This window comes from Emys orbicularis, chromosome 11 (genome assembly GCF_028017835.1).
Source record: "Emys orbicularis isolate rEmyOrb1 chromosome 11, rEmyOrb1.hap1, whole genome shotgun sequence".
Lineage (NCBI taxonomy): Eukaryota > Metazoa > Chordata > Testudines > Emydidae > Emys > Emys orbicularis.
Genome location: NC_088693.1, coordinates 68,726,178 through 68,745,059, shown reverse-complemented (window position 1 = coordinate 68,745,059; position 18,882 = coordinate 68,726,178). Strand labels below are relative to the sequence as shown.

Genomic DNA, 18,882 nt, shown 5'->3' with positions numbered 1-18,882 from the left:
TCACAACATCCTCTGGCAAGGAGTTCCACAAGTTGACTGTGCGTTATGTGAAAAAATACTTCCTTTTGTTTGTTTTAAACTTGCTGCCTATTAATTTCATTTGGTGACCCCTAGTTCTTGTGTTATGAGAAGGAGTAAATAACACTTCCTTATTTACTTTCTCTACACCAAGTTCTCTGAAAACATCCGCTTAATATGCAGCAGCAGTCAAAAAATCTATCAGAATGTTACAACTCATTAGGCAAGGGATTGATAGGGAGACAGAAAATACCATAACGTCATTCTATAAAACCATGGTACGCCCACAGCTTGAAGACAGTGTGCAGTTATGGTCACCCCATCTCAAAAAAGATATATTAGAAATGGAAAAGGTACTACAGACAAGGGCAACAAAAATGATTAACAGTATCGAACGGCTTCCATAAAAAAGTCCCATAAAAAACCTGGGACTGTTCAACTTGGAAAGAGACGACTAAGTGGGATATGATAGAGGTCTATAAAATCACAAATGGTGTGGAGAAAGTGAATAAGGAAGTTTGATTTCACATAACAGACGTCCTGGGGTCACCCAATTAAATTAATAGGCAGTAGGTTTAAAGCAAACAAAAGGGAGTATTTCTTCACACAATGTACTGTCAATCTATGGAACTTGTTGCCAGGGGACGCTGTGAAGGCCAAAGGTATAACTGGGTTAAAAAACCAATTAGATAAATTCATGGAGAATAGATCCATCAATGGCCATTTGCCAAGATGGTGAGGGATGCAATCCCATGCTCTGGGTGTCCCTAAGTCTCTGAATGCCAGATACTGGGACTGGATAACAGGGGATGGATCATTTGATAATTGCCCTGATCTGCTCATTCCATTTGAAATACCTGGCATTGGCCACTGATCGAAAACAGGATACTGGGCTAGATGGACCATTGGTCCGACCCAGAATGGCCATTCTTATGTTCTTATGATGATCATATACCATAATATAAACATATTTATTTAGGAAATAGAAATTCAAGTTTGGAAAAAATGCTAGTTAAGTATTTTAAGTAGAAAATAAGTCAGGAATAATTTTGTACCTAATTTTATTTCCTGAAAACCCACTGCAGACACAAAATATGTCTACAAAAATTGAGAATCAGGTCCATAAAAAGCAGTAGTTATTGTAGACTTTTGTTTCCAAATCTAGTACCAAATTCTCTGATATTGAATTTCTCCAACATAACTGTCTCTCATAGAAAATATAGTATTCTCCTACTTGGATTAGCTGAAATTTAATCAAAATTAAAGATACTCCTGAAAACTTCATCACTCTTTAGTACATTTTAAAGATTTCTTGCTTTTAAAGTAAAATCTTTCACAATCAGAGCAATGCAGGGATTTCAGCAGACTCTAAAAGAAAAGTGAGCAAAGCTCTGCATTTCCAAAGCCAGTTTATGTAAGCAAACGTGTTGTAAGTAAAATGTATGTGCACTATTGCTAAGACATGCAGCACCACCACACACTTTATTCCTCCCATGGAGCACTCTGACAGGCATAGAACCAGCATGGTAAGAAGAGCACACAAAAATGCTTTAGCACTTTGGACTTTGATGATAATTAACGCCTTAGAAATACAGAAAATAGAACATGCTTTTGAAACAATAGTTTGCACAATCCTTGCAGCTTACTAGACTATATGCCTGGCTGCCATATTTAAGGTACGACAAGCTTTCCTATTAAAACATCATAGTCTTCTGCCCAATATGGTGCATAAAGATATTACAATCTTTAAATTTAAAGAGCACAGCTATATGAAAAACAGGGTTTTCTTAAATTAATTTCCTTATCTACCATATGTTATAAGCCCTATCTTGGATTTTAAAACAGGCTTATTAATTTTGTTTATTTTCACGGTTTATGCTGTATTTCTTTTTTGGATTTCTATTAGCTTGGAAAATGACAAACTTGTCACACATTTGATTTTTGCTTATAAACAGTTTCTAATCAATTTCACTATCGGGTTCTCATGCTGTAATATTTAGGTTACAAACAATTGTAAAGCAATGTTTATTTTTAAAAAATTACCTTACCCGTTCATAAGCTGAATTTTTTTAGTAAAAAAGGGAAGCACCAAAGAAGGGGATCGGCTTATGAACGGGAACAGAGAGGGAGAAGTGGGACACAGCCCCTCCCCCCCACAGATGGAGCAAGGAGAGGCAGAACAGCCAGCAGAGACAGAAGGGAAAAGTCTCTCCGCTTCTGGCCACACTGCTCTCCCCCCACCCTCCGAAGCAGCTGCAGCTCCGGGGCTGGCAGGCTGCAGCCGTGCCGCTCGGCCCTGCCCCCCAGAGCAGGCTGTGGCCACGTCGCCTGGCCCGCCGGAGCATGCTGCGGCCGTGCCACCTGGCCCAGCCCGCTGGAACATGCTGTGGCCTCGCCACCCGGTCTGGCCCGCCGGAGCAGGCTGCAGCCGCGCTGCCCAGTCTGCCGGAACAGCTCCAGCCAGGCCAGAGACATCCTCCCCTGGCCCTCCCCAGCTAAGGTAGGAAGGGATGGGATGGGGAGAGTGTGGGGGTCCCGGGCTAGGGGTGGGGTCATGTCCGGGGTGGTCACAGGGGTTACTCCCCTGACTCCCAGCTTGTCTCCCCAAAAACATTTCCCCACCAGTTGCTGTCCTGGCCCGTCAGGGTAAGCAGCTGGTGCCTCGGGACACTTTGGGCACGTCTTCACTCCCCGCCGGATTGGCGGGTAGCGATCGATCTATCGGGGATCGATTTATCGCATCTAGTGTAGACGCGATAAAATCAATCCCCGATCGCTCTGCCGTCGACTCCGGAACTCCACCGCAGCGAGAGGCAGAAGCGGAGTCGGCGGGGGAGCAGCAGCGGTCGACTCGCCGCCGTCCTCACAGCCAGGTAAATCGACCTAAAATACGCAACTTCAGCTACGCGACCCGCCCCTGTAGTGTAGGCCTAGCCTTTGTTTATTTAGGTTTACCTCCATGCCTGCGGACGCTGAGGTAAACAAACCATCTCAGCCCACCAGCAGCTTATCCTGATGGCCCGGGAGCCAAAGTTTGTTGACCCCTGAATTATAGGGTCGGCTTATGAACGGGTTATAAAATTTTTCCATTTTTACTTATCCACCTGGGGGGGGGGGGGGTCGGCTTATAAACGAGTATATACGAGTTTATCTTTGTTTTTTAAATCTCAAACATTTTACTAGTCGTGTTTTTGAAAAAGTTAATTTTAGAACCTATATTTTAGGCTAAATTTGATCTATCTTAAAAGAGGATAATTATGGTTATTTTTCTTACACTTTATCATCATATCAGTTTTATATTTCATATTGAAATTTAATAAATTTGTCATTCATACAAGTAGTTTGTTATTGTCAAAATCCAATATTTTTGTCTAATGTAACTAAAATCCTACCAATATTTTCCCCTGGAAAATTTAAACAGTTTCCTAGTACTTAAAATATTTTAGGCTTTAAACTAAATAGGGGTTTAAAGTGTGGGATAATTTAAAACCACCTGGATCCTATAATTCAAAATGTTAGGGAGGACATTGATGGAATTTTCCAAGTAGAAGACTTTGGAGAAGAATAGGAGCTATTAAAGTTAATTCTGCCTCAAATTAACGATCACAAAGATAGAGGCTATGTATTTTTCTACTGTGGAAAAATGACCTTTGGTTTTATCTGGAAATGGTGAAAGTGTAAGATCAAATGCAAATAGTTACATCACAAGCTAAATAAGAACATGGGTTCTTAAGATTCTAAACCTCCTTTAATTTGATACAGTCTCAATCTTTACGTCTCTCTAGTAGCAACGCTATAGATGGAAAAGCAAAAATGTAGCATGCTTGGCCAGTTCACAGTTTATTTGTTCTTTTCTGCAAGAGATCTCAATAGCAAGCATGCAATGATATAGAATCCTTTAAATCCTACAATTGGCTAGTTAGATAAATGGTTGCAAAGCCAGGTCTTAGTCAAAAGCACACAGAACTAGGATTTTAAAACTCTCTTCTACAAGAAGCAAATCTCTTTTACAGGAAATCAGTGTTATTCAATGGAATTTATGTTGCAGGGAAGAAAATCTTCTGCATATTGGGAGAAATTTTAAAGGACTATGTGTTCTGAATAATTAGAGGGCATTGCTATATTTTGGAAGGGTGGATTCAAAAGGATATTGGACACCATAGCACATTTGATTGGGATGCATTTATGATCTTTTTTTTTTCTGAATCAGAAATGCGGTTTGGATATATCTGGTTTTACAACTGATAGCATGTTCAACAATTCTGTTTGGTATTACAATGGTCTAAAACATTTTCAAGAAGTTTCCTTTGCTTCAAAGGATCAAATTTAAGTATGAGACATTATCTGTCTACTGGTGCTGAAGTGAGAATTACGTACCAGGGTAATGATCTCTACAAAAACTTTGAAGTAACAATAAAAGAAGGCTGTTAACTACCTTAAACAGATTTCACCCGTCTCTGTGATGTTTGGATGCCAGATTCTAGTCAAACATTTTACTTTTGGAGGCTGCCAAAATAAACAACAAACAGAGATTACAATGCTGTCCTTTCAAATCACTTAAATCACCAACAAACCATTATGAGTTGTACAGTTCCTGGAAGCTAAAAATTTAAATTTGGGTGATCTCAGTCCAAGTACTAATGCTAATCTGGCAGTTACCTTATGAAGCAGTTTAAATGGAGCAGAACAGGATATAAAACTACAGTAACACTGCTGCTTTCCCATTCAGTGTTATATTCAGGTTTTTGGCTTTGTAAGCAAGTGGAGAAAGAGCAAAGATTCATTCCAGTGTGATTTCATCTTCTCAATAATTTTCTGGGTAAGGAAAGTATTCTCTATTTTTAAATGTTCACAGAAGTACGGAGGATAACTGTTCCATTTGACTATTTCTTGGGTTTTTAAATCTTGATACAGATTTGTATTATTTTACAGTGACATCACTGAACTAAATTCAGCATGTAGCTCCAACAGATGCTATAGCTCATTTTTAATGCATGTTGATAAATGCACATTTAAAAAAAAATCAGATTCCAAAACAGAGTCTCATTGCTGTAGTTTTGTAAGTAAGTCAAAGGAAAGTCAAACAATTCTAATAGATTAGCAACAGCAAGTTATTCCATCCAAATTCTCCATATTACAATATTCATTATATATAAAGTCCTCAGCCAAGATAAACAATGGTTCTGATAACATCGCTCCACAGAAATAATCTTCCGGTGCCTTGTCTCATATATTGGTCTCTGTCCGTTAATCCAAAGTCTTCATGGTCTTCAAAATTTTAAGGACACATTCTAAACGCTCAGTCCAGTTCCCTGTGAATAAGGTGAAGGGAACAGTGGTGGGAATTCACTGCCTCTGCAGTGCCTGTTGTGTGGCTAGAGGATTGTGGAAAGTCCTCGCTTTAATGAGGAAAAGGACACCTAGGACTTTCGAGATGGAAAGCTAGCTCTCTTCCCCTTCCACTCTCAATGAAGAGGGTGTGGAAAATGCTAGAGGGACACCAAATTAAGCACTGAGTCTGAAGCAGATATTTTGGGCACAGAGGAAAATACTGAAGCCTGTTAGTTCTATAGCATGCACAGCTCCTTAAAATGATGCTCTATACCCAAACCTTGGTGCTGGAGAAAATCTAAAGGGCTGGAATGCTTGGATCCTATCCCAGAGTAGTTCAGTCTCAGTGATCAGACAGCCCTTCAGTCACGATCCTATACTCTACGTCTTCACTTACATCCGGGTCCGGATGTAAGCAATCGGCTTTCTGAGTTCGATTTATCGCGTCTGGTTAAGACGCGATAAATCGATCCCGGAAGTGCCCCAGATCGATCCCGGAAGTGCTCGCCTTCGACGCTGGTACTCCAGCTCGGCAAGCGGAGTACGCAGCATCGACGGGGGAGCCTTCCTGCCGCGTCTGGACCGCGGTAACTTCGGACTAAGGTACTTCGAATTCAGCTACGTTATTAACGTAGCTGAATTTGCGTACCTTAGTCCGAAGTGGGGGGGTTAGTGTAGACCTGGCATCTATGTCACCTTGAATGGTCACAACACACAAAATCAGCTACGTAGCAATGGCAAACCAAGAGAACCAAGCCATTTTTTAATAGAACAAGAAAATAGAAGAATTCTTTGATCTTCTTTCACTTCAAATTAGATTCATTAGATCAGGGTTCTCTGACGATTAATCTCAGCTGAAAGCACTAAGAATGTGGAATGCTTATTTATATTACAGTAGTATCTGGAGTCCCCAATCAGGATGAGTTGCCAACGTGCTAGGCTTCCCCAGGAACACGTTGGCTTACTATAGGAATGTTTAAGCATACACCAAACAAAATAAGAAGGCAGAGGGAATGGGAGGAATTCGCAGGGAGAGTTTCACATGTGACTGGTGTAACTTCTAGTCTGTACTCCTGAGTAGGCTATTCCAGACTGCTGCAAACAGAAACAGCCTCCAGACCAGATCTTTTCATCTTCAAAGGAACATTCCTATGAAACTTTAGCCACAGAAGTATAACATTGGTGACATCACTAGATATGGGAGATTCTTACCTACAACTTAGCAAAACACAGAGTTATCTGAAATTCCATTATTTGCAGAAAATGCAAATCACAACACAAAGAAGAGCTCTGTGTAAGCTTGTCTCTGACACAGCAGAAGTTGGTCCAATAAAAGATATTACTTCATCTACCTTGTCTCAATTGAGAAAAATGACAAATACTCACCACCATGTTATAGGCATCAGGAACCTCAATTTCAAACTGAAATTTTCCTCCTTGGTAATAACCCTCATCTATTAAAGAAACACAACATAAACAATTAAAGAGAAAGAGAAACAAATGTTAAATGAGCACAAAGACAATACAGTATAGTCATCATTACTTAGATTATGATCATCACAACATCATTGAAATATTCCATTATACTTGCACCATATCTTTTTAAAATGTGTCATTTTACTGTCAGCCTTACATCTCTAACCTTGCTTGCTTTCATGCTTTCTTCCATACCAACACCTCTGCATAGAGCACCTTCCCCAAGCTGATGGAGAAGGCCAGTACTATCTCATTATTCAAATCCATCTGCAAGACCCCCTTTATGAACACTTGGCAATAACAACTACACTGATATAGTTAAAGCAGTACAATCTCCTTGGTGTGGTTATATTGATATACAGATGCTTACAGAGGTATAGTTTATACCCATATAGGAGGGGAAAAAGCTTTACCATCTAAAGGACCTTTAAAGTAGTATAACTGTGTCCACACTAGAGGTTGTAGTAGTATAACTAATTTGGTTTAAAAAAAACAACAACAACAACAACAAAACACTTTTAACCAAAATCATGAGACGGTACAAAAAGACCAGGCCTAAGTAACTCAGTCCTGAAAATACTGCAAAGTGGTCAATGGTTAGATTGAAAATTCAGATGCTACTGATGGACAAAATTCCTTGAGTTTTTAATCAAAGTGGTTTCTGAGAAACTATGGTATTTCCTTATATTCAAAATATGTTCAATGGAAAAAAGTTTGGGCTTTGCAACATAATTGTAAGAAAACTAAAGGATATTGTTTTTATGTTTAATATTTTTCCACAGTAGAGCCTAAAAATAAGGTTGTGGCTTCCCAACTTTCTGTAGTATTCTTCTTCTTCACCACTCTCTCTTGCTTTCTCCCCTTTTCCCCATAACTGTTTTAGATAAATATTCCTTAGAAAACAGATAAAATGTTACATGTCTTGGTACTTTATAAATTAATCTAAAGAGTTCTGTTGACAAGCATGTGGACAAGGGGGAATCCAGTGGATACAGTGTACTTAGATTTTCAGAAAGCCTTTGACAAGGGCCCTCAAAGGCTCTTAAGCAAAGTAAGCTGTCATGGGATAAGAGGGAAGGTCCACTCATGGAGCGATAACTGGTTAAAAGAATGGAGAGAGGTAAATAGTGGTATCCCCCGGGGATCTGTACTGGGACCAGTACTATTCAACATATTCATAAATGATCTGGAAAAAGGGGTAAACAGTGAGGTGGCAAAATTAGCCGATGATACAAAACTATTCAAGATAGTTAAGTCCAAAGCAGATTGCGAAGAGCTACAAAGGGATCTCTCAAAACTGGGTGACTGGGCAACAAAATGGCAGATGAAATTCAATGCTGATAAATGCAAAGTAATGCACATTGGAAAACATAATCCCAACTATACATACAAAATGATGGGGTCCAAATTAGCTGTTACCACTCAAGAAAGAGTTCTCGGTGTCATTGTGGATAGTTCTCTGAAAACATCCACTCAATGTGCAGCGGCAGTCAAAAAAGCAAACAGAATGTTGGGAATCATTAAGAAAGGGATAGATAATAAGACCGAAAATATCATATTGCCTCTATATAAATCGATGGTACGTCCACATCTTGAATACTGCGTGCAGATGTGGTCACCCCATTTCAAAAAAGATATATTGGAATTGGAAAAGGTTCAGAAAAGGGCAACAAAATAATTAGGAGTTTGGAACAGCTTTCATATGAGGAGAGATTGATAAGATTGGGACTTTTCAGCTTGGAAAAGAGACGACTAAAGTGGGATATGACAGAGGTCTAGAAAATCATGACCGGTATGGAGAAAGTAAATAAGGAAGTGTTATTCACTCCTTCTCATAACACAAGAACTAGTGGTCACCAAATGAAATTAATAGGCAGCAGGTTTAAACAAACAAAAGGAAGTATTTCTTCACATAACGCACAGTCAACCTGTGGAACTCTTTGCCAGAGGATGTTGTGAAGGCCAAAACAATAATAGGGCTAAATAAAGAACTAGATAAATTCGTGGAGGATAGGTCCATCAATGGCTATTAGCCAGGATGGGCAAGGATGATGTCCCTAGCCTCTGTTTGCCAGAAGCTGGGAATGGGCGACAGGGGATGGATCACTTGAACATTACCTGTTCTGTTCATTTCCTCTGGAGCACCTGGCATTGTTCACTGTTGGAAGACAATATACTGGACTAGATGAACCTTTGGTCTGACCCAGTATGGCTGTTCTTATGTTCTTGTTCTAAAATATTGTCCACAATACTTCCCAATTCCTCCATGGACAGGCCACGAGCAATAAAGAAAAATTCACTGTCCATGACCTTTACTGTAAATACCCCAGACTAAATCTTAGTTGGGGGCCCCGGAGCCGCTGCTCCCTGGTGGACCCCGGGGCCAGACACAACAGCCACTGCTCGGGCAGTCCCTGGGGCCAGCTGCCAGGGGCCGCCGAGCAGTGGCTGTTCTAGCTGCCCCCAGGGCCAGCCGCACTGGCTGCTGCTTGGGGGGACTCTGGGGGCAGCTGCCCGGGGCCACTTGAGCAGCGGTTGGTGTGGCTGTCCCCGGGGCCGCCTGAGCAGCTGGCCCCAGAGCCAGCTGCTCGGGCAGCCTTGGGGTCAGCCACATTGGCTGCTGCAGAAGTCATGGAGGTCGCAGAAAGTCACGGAATCCATGACTTCCATGATCTCTGTGACAGACACTCAGCCTTACTCATGTCGTCATGCTGCCAGGACTATAGTCAGTTCCCATCTTCTGTCTCTGTCAGGCTTCCTGTTGAGCAGACAGCTCGTAAGATGTCACTATGGGTATGTCTACACTACAATAAAAGACCTGTGGCATGGCCTCAGCTGGTCAGGGTCAGCTGACTCATGCTCCTGAGGCTCAGGTTGGGCTGTGAGACTCCGAAAGGGGGAGAGGGTCTTAGAGCCCAGGATCCAGCCCAAGCCGGAACATCTATACACCAATATTTTTAGCCCCACAGACCAAGCTCTGTGATCCCAAGTCAGATGACCTCAGCTCTGAGCCTCAGTGCCACGGATTTTTTATTCAATGTAGACATACAAGGGGCTGGCTGTGTCATGGGGGAGGAGGGATAGCTCAGTGGTTTGAGCACTGGCCTGCTAAACCCAGGGTTGAGAATTCAATCCTTGAGGGGGCCATTTAGGGATCTGGGGCAAAAATCTGTCTGGGGATTGGTCCTGCTTTGAGCAGGGGGTTGGACTAGATGACCTCCTGAGGTCCCTTCCAACCCTGATATTCTATGATTCTATGATAGTGTAAGAGGCATAGGAGAGAGTCCTGGAATGAAAAAGGAGATGGTCAGGGGCTGACGATCTTGGAGGCCCTCCTGCTGTCTGAGGGAATGTGGGATGCTGCAGGGGTCACTGCAAGTGACCAGGATCAAACAAAAAATGTCAGGCTTCAATAATGTCATGGGGTCTAAAGACTATGAGGACAGGCTGGGGCTGGTCTTCAGCATCCCCAGCTGCCTCAATGCAGAACTACAGAACATTAGTACACAACCCACACACACTGTACACTTCGTATTCTGTGTTGTAATTGAAATCAATATATTTGAAAATGTAGAAAAACATCCAAAAAATATTTATAATCAATTTCAATTGGTATTCTCTTGTTGAACGGTGTGATTAAAACAGAAATTAACTGCAATTAATTTTTTTAGTTAATCATGAGTGAACTGCAACAGACAGCCCTACAGAATATCTTTAAAATGCTTTTTCTCTTTAGATACAACTCATACCAAACGAAAATCACTACTACACACTATGACTGAAGAGTCTTTCAACAAAACATCTGATTTAAATTATGCAGCTAGCTACAGAATTATCAATCCTTCTCCCCAACAAATTATTTCAGATTTTACCATCTTTCTTCTTAGTGTTTTTGAGTAAGGAGGAGTCTTCAATACACTGTAATAAAATGAATACACCGCCAACTTCCAGCCACTGATTTTTTTTGGCAATGCTGCTAATGCTAATTCAATCTTTAATATATACATTTATCCTTACAGTTACTAATTCCTGTTGATTAAATTGAGACAGCAGCCAGCTGGGTTTCATTATAGCAAGCTATCAAAACAGATGTTACTGAACTTGAATCATTCTGTTACAACAAGGCGAAGTGCTGCATTATTGACATACAAACTCAGTCCGATACCGTGGTCTAATCAAAAATGGATGCCTAAAGTTCAAGTCAAAGGGAGCTGCTGGATGCTCAATACTTTGAAAATTAATCCTAAATATGGATTCTAAATATAGATTTGAGCCTAATTTTAAGCACCATTTTTGTTTTTAATAGCTATGTCAATAACTGATCAGACAATAATCTCCTTTACAGACTATATACAGAGGTATATGTAGTTGTTGTCCAGTATAACATAGGGTCAGAAAGAGAGCTTGTCAAGGACAATGATGTGCAGTGTACTCAAGGATACTAAATCTCAAATGTGGTACAAAGCTTATAAAAATAAAAGACCAATAAAAATAAAGCATGAATCACTGGTGATAATGTGCTTCTAATTCTGGAAAACAAATGCTATATTCCACTAGACTGCAGCAGCTCAATAATGGTGAGCTACCCCTATCAGCTGCACTCTGAGTGCTTTGGAGGGACATCTACTGCTCTGTATCCATTCTTCAACTAATTCTTAAGTGTTCTGAAGACCTCTGAATATAATAGCAAACAATGTGCATACTCAATTGAGCCTTCAGTTGTGTTAGGCCCCGCAAAGGCTAAACTCACTCCAAAGGTTACTAGTGTATACACCAAATAGTTATAATATGGTAGAGATGACAAAGAAATAAAGTAAGTTATTCATTCTTTTGTACATAAACCATGCAGCACAATTCCGTCCCACTAGGGATTCCAGCATTCTATTTTCCCTTTCAGCTGCCCTTGTGCTCATAACCCTTCACCAAACTACCTTCCTCCACCAAACCAGCCATACCACCAAACATCCACAACTACTAGTGTTTGGGTGGGTATCGGGGAGGAATAATATGTTAAAGGAGTGTGTACAGCAAGGTGAAAGGCATGCAGAATTAAGGTTGCAGTACATGGTATATGACAGTTGTGGTAATGGTAATTTTTGTGCTAGTGAGTGGAGTAAAGGGTGTATGCAATGGCAACTGACAACTTTTCATATCCTTGATTTTGTGGGTTTGCGTCAGGTACGTCATGTATGCAGCAATCTTAACTGATTCACAATTCTTTTCTATTAATTATTTACGCCTCTATAAAAAAAGTGTTTGCAAATGTCCGTGCATACACACATGCATTTATGTAAAAGAAAATTAAATCCACCAAAAGATCTACAGAATCTTAACTGACAAACCCACAAAGCAGGAATACAAATTCCAAAGGATTCCAAGCAAGCACAAGAGTGTGCACATAGACTACCACCTTCCCGCCAGATGCAAACACGGAGAAAAAACAAAGGACTCCAACTATCTCCTTGCATACCAAGGCAATCAGGCCGACAAAAATCCTCCAAATAGTTCAAGAACCCCAGAGGAAACACAGGATCTCAATTTCATATAGGAATGACAGGCCTGTTAAACCACACTCCTCAGGAAAAGTGCACAAAAAATTGCAGATACAAAGAGAGGGCTGAAAGTTAGGTAACCCTCGAAGTATATCTCGAGGTAAAGAAACTAGTGAACCTCAGCACACTTCATCCATTTACAAAGAGCATGGGTCAGTATGGACTTCCATACCTCTGATCCAGCAAGTACAAGAGACCTATACAGTCACAGTGCAGGCCCATGGCATCATCTTGTGAGGCTGCCTAAAGGAGGGGGCAAAGGAATCCACTTCTCAACTGTGGAGAATGAAATTGAACCTCTCTCTCAATCTCTTAAAGAGATAGTTTTAACAATCTTTTTCCCCCCTTACATTTGCATTAATCTATATTATTACTACACACACTTTTTTCCTCTACAACTCCATGTGCACTTTGCTACAGTACGTCTATATTATTTTTACTGTGTTTCATATTATAAAAAGATTTTTTAAATATAAAGGTGCAATACAGGAATCTAAATTTAACATCCTTGTGGGGGGGCCGGGACACCAAAGAAGTCCACCACGGTAGCATTTAACTTCAAAAGGGGGAACTATACAAAAATTAAGCTAGCTAGCTGAACGGAAATTAAAAGGAACAGTCATAAGAGTGAAATGCCTGCAAGCTGCATGGAAACTTTTTTAAAACACTGTAATACAGGCTCAAATTAAATGTACAATAGAATCTCAGCGTTAGGAACACCAGAGTTACAAACTGACCAGTCAACCACATACCTCATTTGGAAACAGACGTACACAATCAGGCAGCAGCAGAAACCCCACCCAAAAAAGCAAATAAAGTAAAGAACTGTGTTAAATATAAACTACTAAAAAAAGAGAAAGCAGCATTTTTCTTCTACATAGTAAAGTTTCAAAGCTGTATTAAGTCAATGTTCAGTTGTAAACTTTTGAAAGAACAACCATAACGTTTTGTTAAGAGTTATGAACATTTCAGAGTTACAAACAACCTCCATTCCCGAGGTGTTCCTAACTCTGAGGTTCTACTGTCAACCCCAAATTTTAAAAAATTGTAACAGGACCAAAACACGCCACTATGGATAAACAGAATAAAAGATGCAGTTAGAGGCAAAAAAGGCATCTTTTAAAAATTGGAAGTAAAATCCTACTAAGGAAAATAGAAAGGAGCATAAACTCTGGCAAGTCAAGTGTAATAGTATAATTAGGCAGGCCGGCCAAAAAAGAATTTGAAGACCAACTAGCAAAAGACACAAAAGTAACAGCAGAAATTGTTTTAACTACATCAGAAGCAGGAAGTCTGCCAAACAATCAGCAGGGTCACTGGACGATCAGGGTGCTAAAGGAGCACTCAAAGAAGACAAGGCCAATTTGAAGAAGCTAAATGAATTCTTTACACTGGTCTTCACTACAGAGGATGAGAGATTCCCACACATGAGCTATTCTTTTTAGGTGACAAGTCTGAGGAACTGTCCCAGACTGAGGTGTCAATAGAGGAGGTTTTGGAACAAATCAATAAATAAAACAGTAATAAGTCACCAAGACCAGATAAAATAACAGGAGTACTTGTGGCACCTTACAGACTAACAAATTTATTAGAGCATAAGCTTTCGTGGGCTACAACCCACTTCTTCGGATGCATATAGAGTGAAACATATATTGTGGAGATATATATACACACATACAGAGAGCATGAACAGGTGGGAGTTGTCTTACCAAGTCTGAGAGGCCAATTAAGTAAGAGAAAAAAAACTTTTGAAGTGATAATCAAGATAGCCCAGTACAGACAGTTTGATAAGAAGCAAGTGTGAGAATACTTACAAGGGGAGATAGATTCAATGTTTGTAATGGCTCAGCCATTCCCAATCCCTATTTAGCCCTGAGTTGATTGTGTCTAGTTTGCATATCAATTCCAGCTCAGCAGTCTCTCGTTGGAGTCTGTTTTTGAAGTTTTTCTGTTTTAAGATAGCCACCCGCAGGTCTGTCAAAGAATGGCCAGACAGGTTAAAGTGTTCTCCCACTGGTTTTTGAGTATTATGATTCCGGATGTCAGATTTGTGTCCATTAATTCTTTTGCGTAGAGACTGTCCGGTTTGGCCAATGTACATGGCAGAGGGGCATTGCTGGCACATGATGGCATATATCACATTGGTAGATGTGCAGGTGAACGAGCCCCTGATGGTATGGCTGATGTGATTAGGCCCTATGATGGTGTCACTTGAATAGATATGTGGACAGAGTTGGCATCGGGCTTTGTTACAAGGATAGGTTCCTGGGTCAGTGTTTTTGTTCAGTGATGTGTGGTTGCTGGTGAGTATTTGCTTTAGGTTGGGGGGTTGTCTGTAAGCGAGGACAGGTCTGTCTCCCAAGATCTGTGAGAGTAAAGGATCATCTTTCAGGATAGGTTGTACATCATGTGACAGCAATGCCCCTCTGCCATGTACATTGGCCAAACCGGACAGTCTCTACGCAAAAGAATTAATGGACACAAATCTAACATCAGGAATCATAATACTCAAAAACCAGTGGGAGAACACTTTAACCTGTCTGGCCATTCTTTGACAGACCTGCGGGTGGCTATCTTAAAACAGAAAAACTTCAAAAACAGACTCCAATGAGAGACTGCTGAGCTGGAATTGATATGCAAACTAGACACAATCAACTCAGGGCTAAATAGGGATTGGGAATGGCTGAGCCATTACAAACATTGAATCTATCTCCCCTTGTAAGTATTCTCACACTTGCTTCTTATCAAACTGTCTGTACTGGGCTATCTTGATTATCACTTCAAAAGTTTTTTTTCTCTTACTTAATTGGCCTCTCAGACTTGGTAAGACAACTCCCACCTGTTCATGCTCTCTGTATGTGTGTATATATATCTCCACAATATATGTTTCACTCTATATGCATCCGAAGAAGTGGGTTGTAGCCCACGAAAGCTTATGCTCTAATAAATTTGTTAGTCTCTAAGGTGCCACAAGTACTCCTGTTATTTTTGCGGATACAGACTAACACGGCTGCTACTCTGAAACAAGACCAGATAGTATTCACCCAAGAGTTCTGAAGAAACTCAGTTGTGAAATTGCAGAATTACTAACTGTGGTATGTAATATATTGCTTAAATCAGCCTTTGTACAAGATGACTGGAGGATAGCTAATGTAATGCTAATTTTTTTTAAAAAAAAAGGCTCCAGGGGCAATCCTGGCAATTACAGGCCAGTAAGCCTAACTTCAGTACTAGGCAAATTGGTTGAAACTATAGTAAAGAACATAATTATCAGACACATAGATGAACACAATATGTTGGTGAAGAGTCAACACGGCTTTTGTAAAGGAAAATCATGCCTCAGCAATCTACTAGAATTGTTTAATGGGGTCAACAAACATGTGGCAAGGGTGATTCAGTGTATATAGAGTACTTGGACTTTCAGAAAGTCTTTGACAAGGTCCCACACTAAAGGCTCTTGAGCAAAGTAAGCAGTCCTGGGATAAGATGGAAGGTCCTCTCATGGATCAGTAACTGGTTAAAAGACAGGAAACAAAAGGGAAGTTTTCAGAATGGAGAGAGATAAATAGCAGTGTAACCCAAGATCTGCCCTGGGACCAGTGCTGTTCAACATATTCATAAATGATCTAGAAAATGGAATAAACAGGTTCAACAAAGAATTAGATAAGTTCAAGGAGGATAGGTGCATCAATGGCTATTAGCCAAGATGGCTACACCTCTGACTACCAGAAGCTGGGACTAGAAGACGGGATGGATCACTCAACAATTGCCCTGTTCTGTTCATTCCCTCTGAAGCATCTGGCATTGGCCATTGTTGGAAGACAGGATACTGGGCTAGATGGAGCATTGGTCTGACCCAGTATGACCATTCTTATGTTCTAAATCTGACTATAATGAATACAAATCACATACTACATATTATTTTCACTCATTTTAAAGAGAGACTTACATGATAAACTTTCTCAAAAGACAAACCAGTATTATTGTCTTGCCTTATAGCAGGAGTGGGCAATAATTTTTGCAGAGGGGGCCACTTCACGAATTTTGGTAAGTCGTCATGGGCCACACATTTCTACTATATTAATGGAGGGGATGTGGGGTCTGGGAGGGAGTTTGGATGCAGGAGGGGATTCTGACCTGGGTCAGGGGATTGGGGTGCGAGCTCTGGCCAGGAGGTGCTTACCACAGGCAGCTCCCGGCCGGCGGTGCAGCAGGGCTCAGGAAGGCTGCCTGCCCGCCATAGCCCCACGCTGCTCCCGGAAGCAGCTGCAGCTGGCTGCTGCTGGCACGTCTCTGCGCGCCCCTTGGGGGTAGGAGGGACAGTGGGTCTCCGTGCACTGCCCGTGCCCGCAAGCACCGCCCCCACAGCTCCCATTGGCCGGTTTCATGTGACAGCATGGCATCCTCCAACAAGTGGTTAACCCCCCCAAAATGGTAGTTCTTTACATTTGAGTCACAACACTACTATGGACTGGTACAGAAAGAATAAGGATACCATTTTTTCTCAAGAACGGCAATACAAGGGAAAAGTTAAAGTATGTGAAGCTATTGCACCCACCAAAAATAGTGTTCTAAAGTAAAAAAAATAAAAAAAATTAAATATTTTTAGAAGGCTACTATATAGGGATGGCCCATAAAAAAAAGGGGGGGAGGGGCGGGAAACTAATGCCCAAGGGAAGGGGAGGGATATGTGATTGCCATTCTAATTCCAGAGACGACCTTTTTACTAGATAAAGTTATGTCTTTAAGCAGCAATCCAAGAGTGTATTCATCCCTTCCCCTTCGATTTAGTCTTAAATTTAATTTTTCTTTATAATCTAAATGTATTACTAATTAGTTAATGTTTGTAAGGACTGGAAGATTAAAAAGTGCCATGTAAGTGCAAAGTATTATTACATCCAATTTACTGTTTTAAATGAAGAATGTCCGATAACTAGGACAGGCCACAAAGGATACAGTTGAAAGCAAGTCCTACAGTCAGTGGCTCTGAACTTTCATACTTGCCAATATTTAAAGCTATAAATAGGTGTATTTGGGGAAGGGGGGAAAAAAAGAAAAAAACGGAAACATGTATGTTAAATAGGCCTGAAACAAAGCCCACTCCACTCTGAACACCCTAAATTATGAGGTAATGTGGGGAAAACATTCAACTGGGAGAACATGTATTTTACTCAAAGAGGGGCAGATAGCACTTCTGTACTAGCTTTCCAATTTCACCCCTAGGACTTTCCAGCACGATCTCAACAAGTTTAAATCAGTAAATACAACTGGTGTCAATGCATTACATTATTTAATTTAACATTCAGGGTTTTATAAATAAATTACTGTACACAGACTAATTTCTAATGTAGGCAGCCTATGTTTCAATATATTAAAAGTTATATATACCAGACACTTTACTTACATTTATAGCAAATACTTATCCTTTTTTAATTTAAGCAGATATAGTTTCTGACAAAAAACAAAACCAAAAAAAACCTAGATTTTTTTCCTGCAGGATTTGGAAATAAAAAAATTTAGTATGAGAGGTTAACAAGCACATATTTTAACATTTATACAGAGAGCTTTTAATTAGTGGGGGTTATCTTTAGGCAAAATATCTTTTGTGAGTAAAATATTAGTGTTTTAAATTGTTTGCCTTGAACTATATAAAAACTGACGGCCTCTGAAGCAACACACTCCCACAAAGTTAGTTCCCAGAAAACAAGCAAGATCTGTAAGGACTGTTGGCCCCCTGGGCAAACATTGATCAACCCCAGAAAAACGTATATTTTGAGAGACAAGATAGTATCGTTTATTGGATCAACTTCTTTTTCCCAAAAAATGTCGTCCAATAAAAGATATTACCTCATCCACTTTGTCTCTGATACCCTGGGTCCAATACAGCTACAACAGTGCATACATGTTACATTTTGAGTATTTTAGGTGTATATTTCATGAAGACCAAATATTATTCTCTTCAAACTTAAAACTCAGAATCTTGTTTGCACACGTCTGAGGGCACACACTTTACATATTAGCTACTATAAAATCATTTCTGAGGCACATAATTTACAAGCATCCTAATTATGACATAGAGGTCCTGAATCAGATGATAGAGACAGTATTCATTAAATGCAAATCCTCATTTATGTTAATATAAATAAATCTATTACAACTCTGACATACCCAAAAGGCACATGTTCAAAACAATTAAACTCCTGTGATAAACAGAAATAAAATGCGTAATTACTGTACTAACTGGATTTCTGCAGTTTAGTATAATAATTTGTATGTGACGGGGGCTTCCTTTTCACAAACAAGCAGCAGAACTCTGATAATTTTTGGCTAGATCTAGGCTGCTTCCTCCTGCTACAAACGGAGTTGACATTGAGCTTTCAAAGTAATTTCCTATAATAAGAGTTTGATCCTGCAAATACTTACAACTGGACCGAGTGTTTGTTATTTTGAGTAGTTCCATTGATTACAGGTAACTAGAACAGGGAGTGGTCATAATGAAGCAGCA

At 40.3% G+C, this 18,882-nt stretch overlaps 1 protein-coding gene across 1 annotated transcript in view; it reads right to left on the bottom strand.

Annotated features, from left to right (window-relative positions):
• UBE2F (ubiquitin conjugating enzyme E2 F (putative)) overlaps nt 1-18,882 on the bottom strand; it is a 141,725-nt gene that overhangs the window by 68,289 nt on the left and 54,554 nt on the right. The window contains exons 5-6 of the mRNA XM_065412933.1: nt 6,736-6,803; nt 4,454-4,524 (exon numbers count right to left, since the gene is read on the bottom strand). Of these exons, the coding sequence (XP_065269005.1) occupies nt 4,454-4,524; nt 6,736-6,803 (139 nt within the window). The remainder of the gene's footprint in view (nt 1-4,453; nt 4,525-6,735; nt 6,804-18,882) is intronic.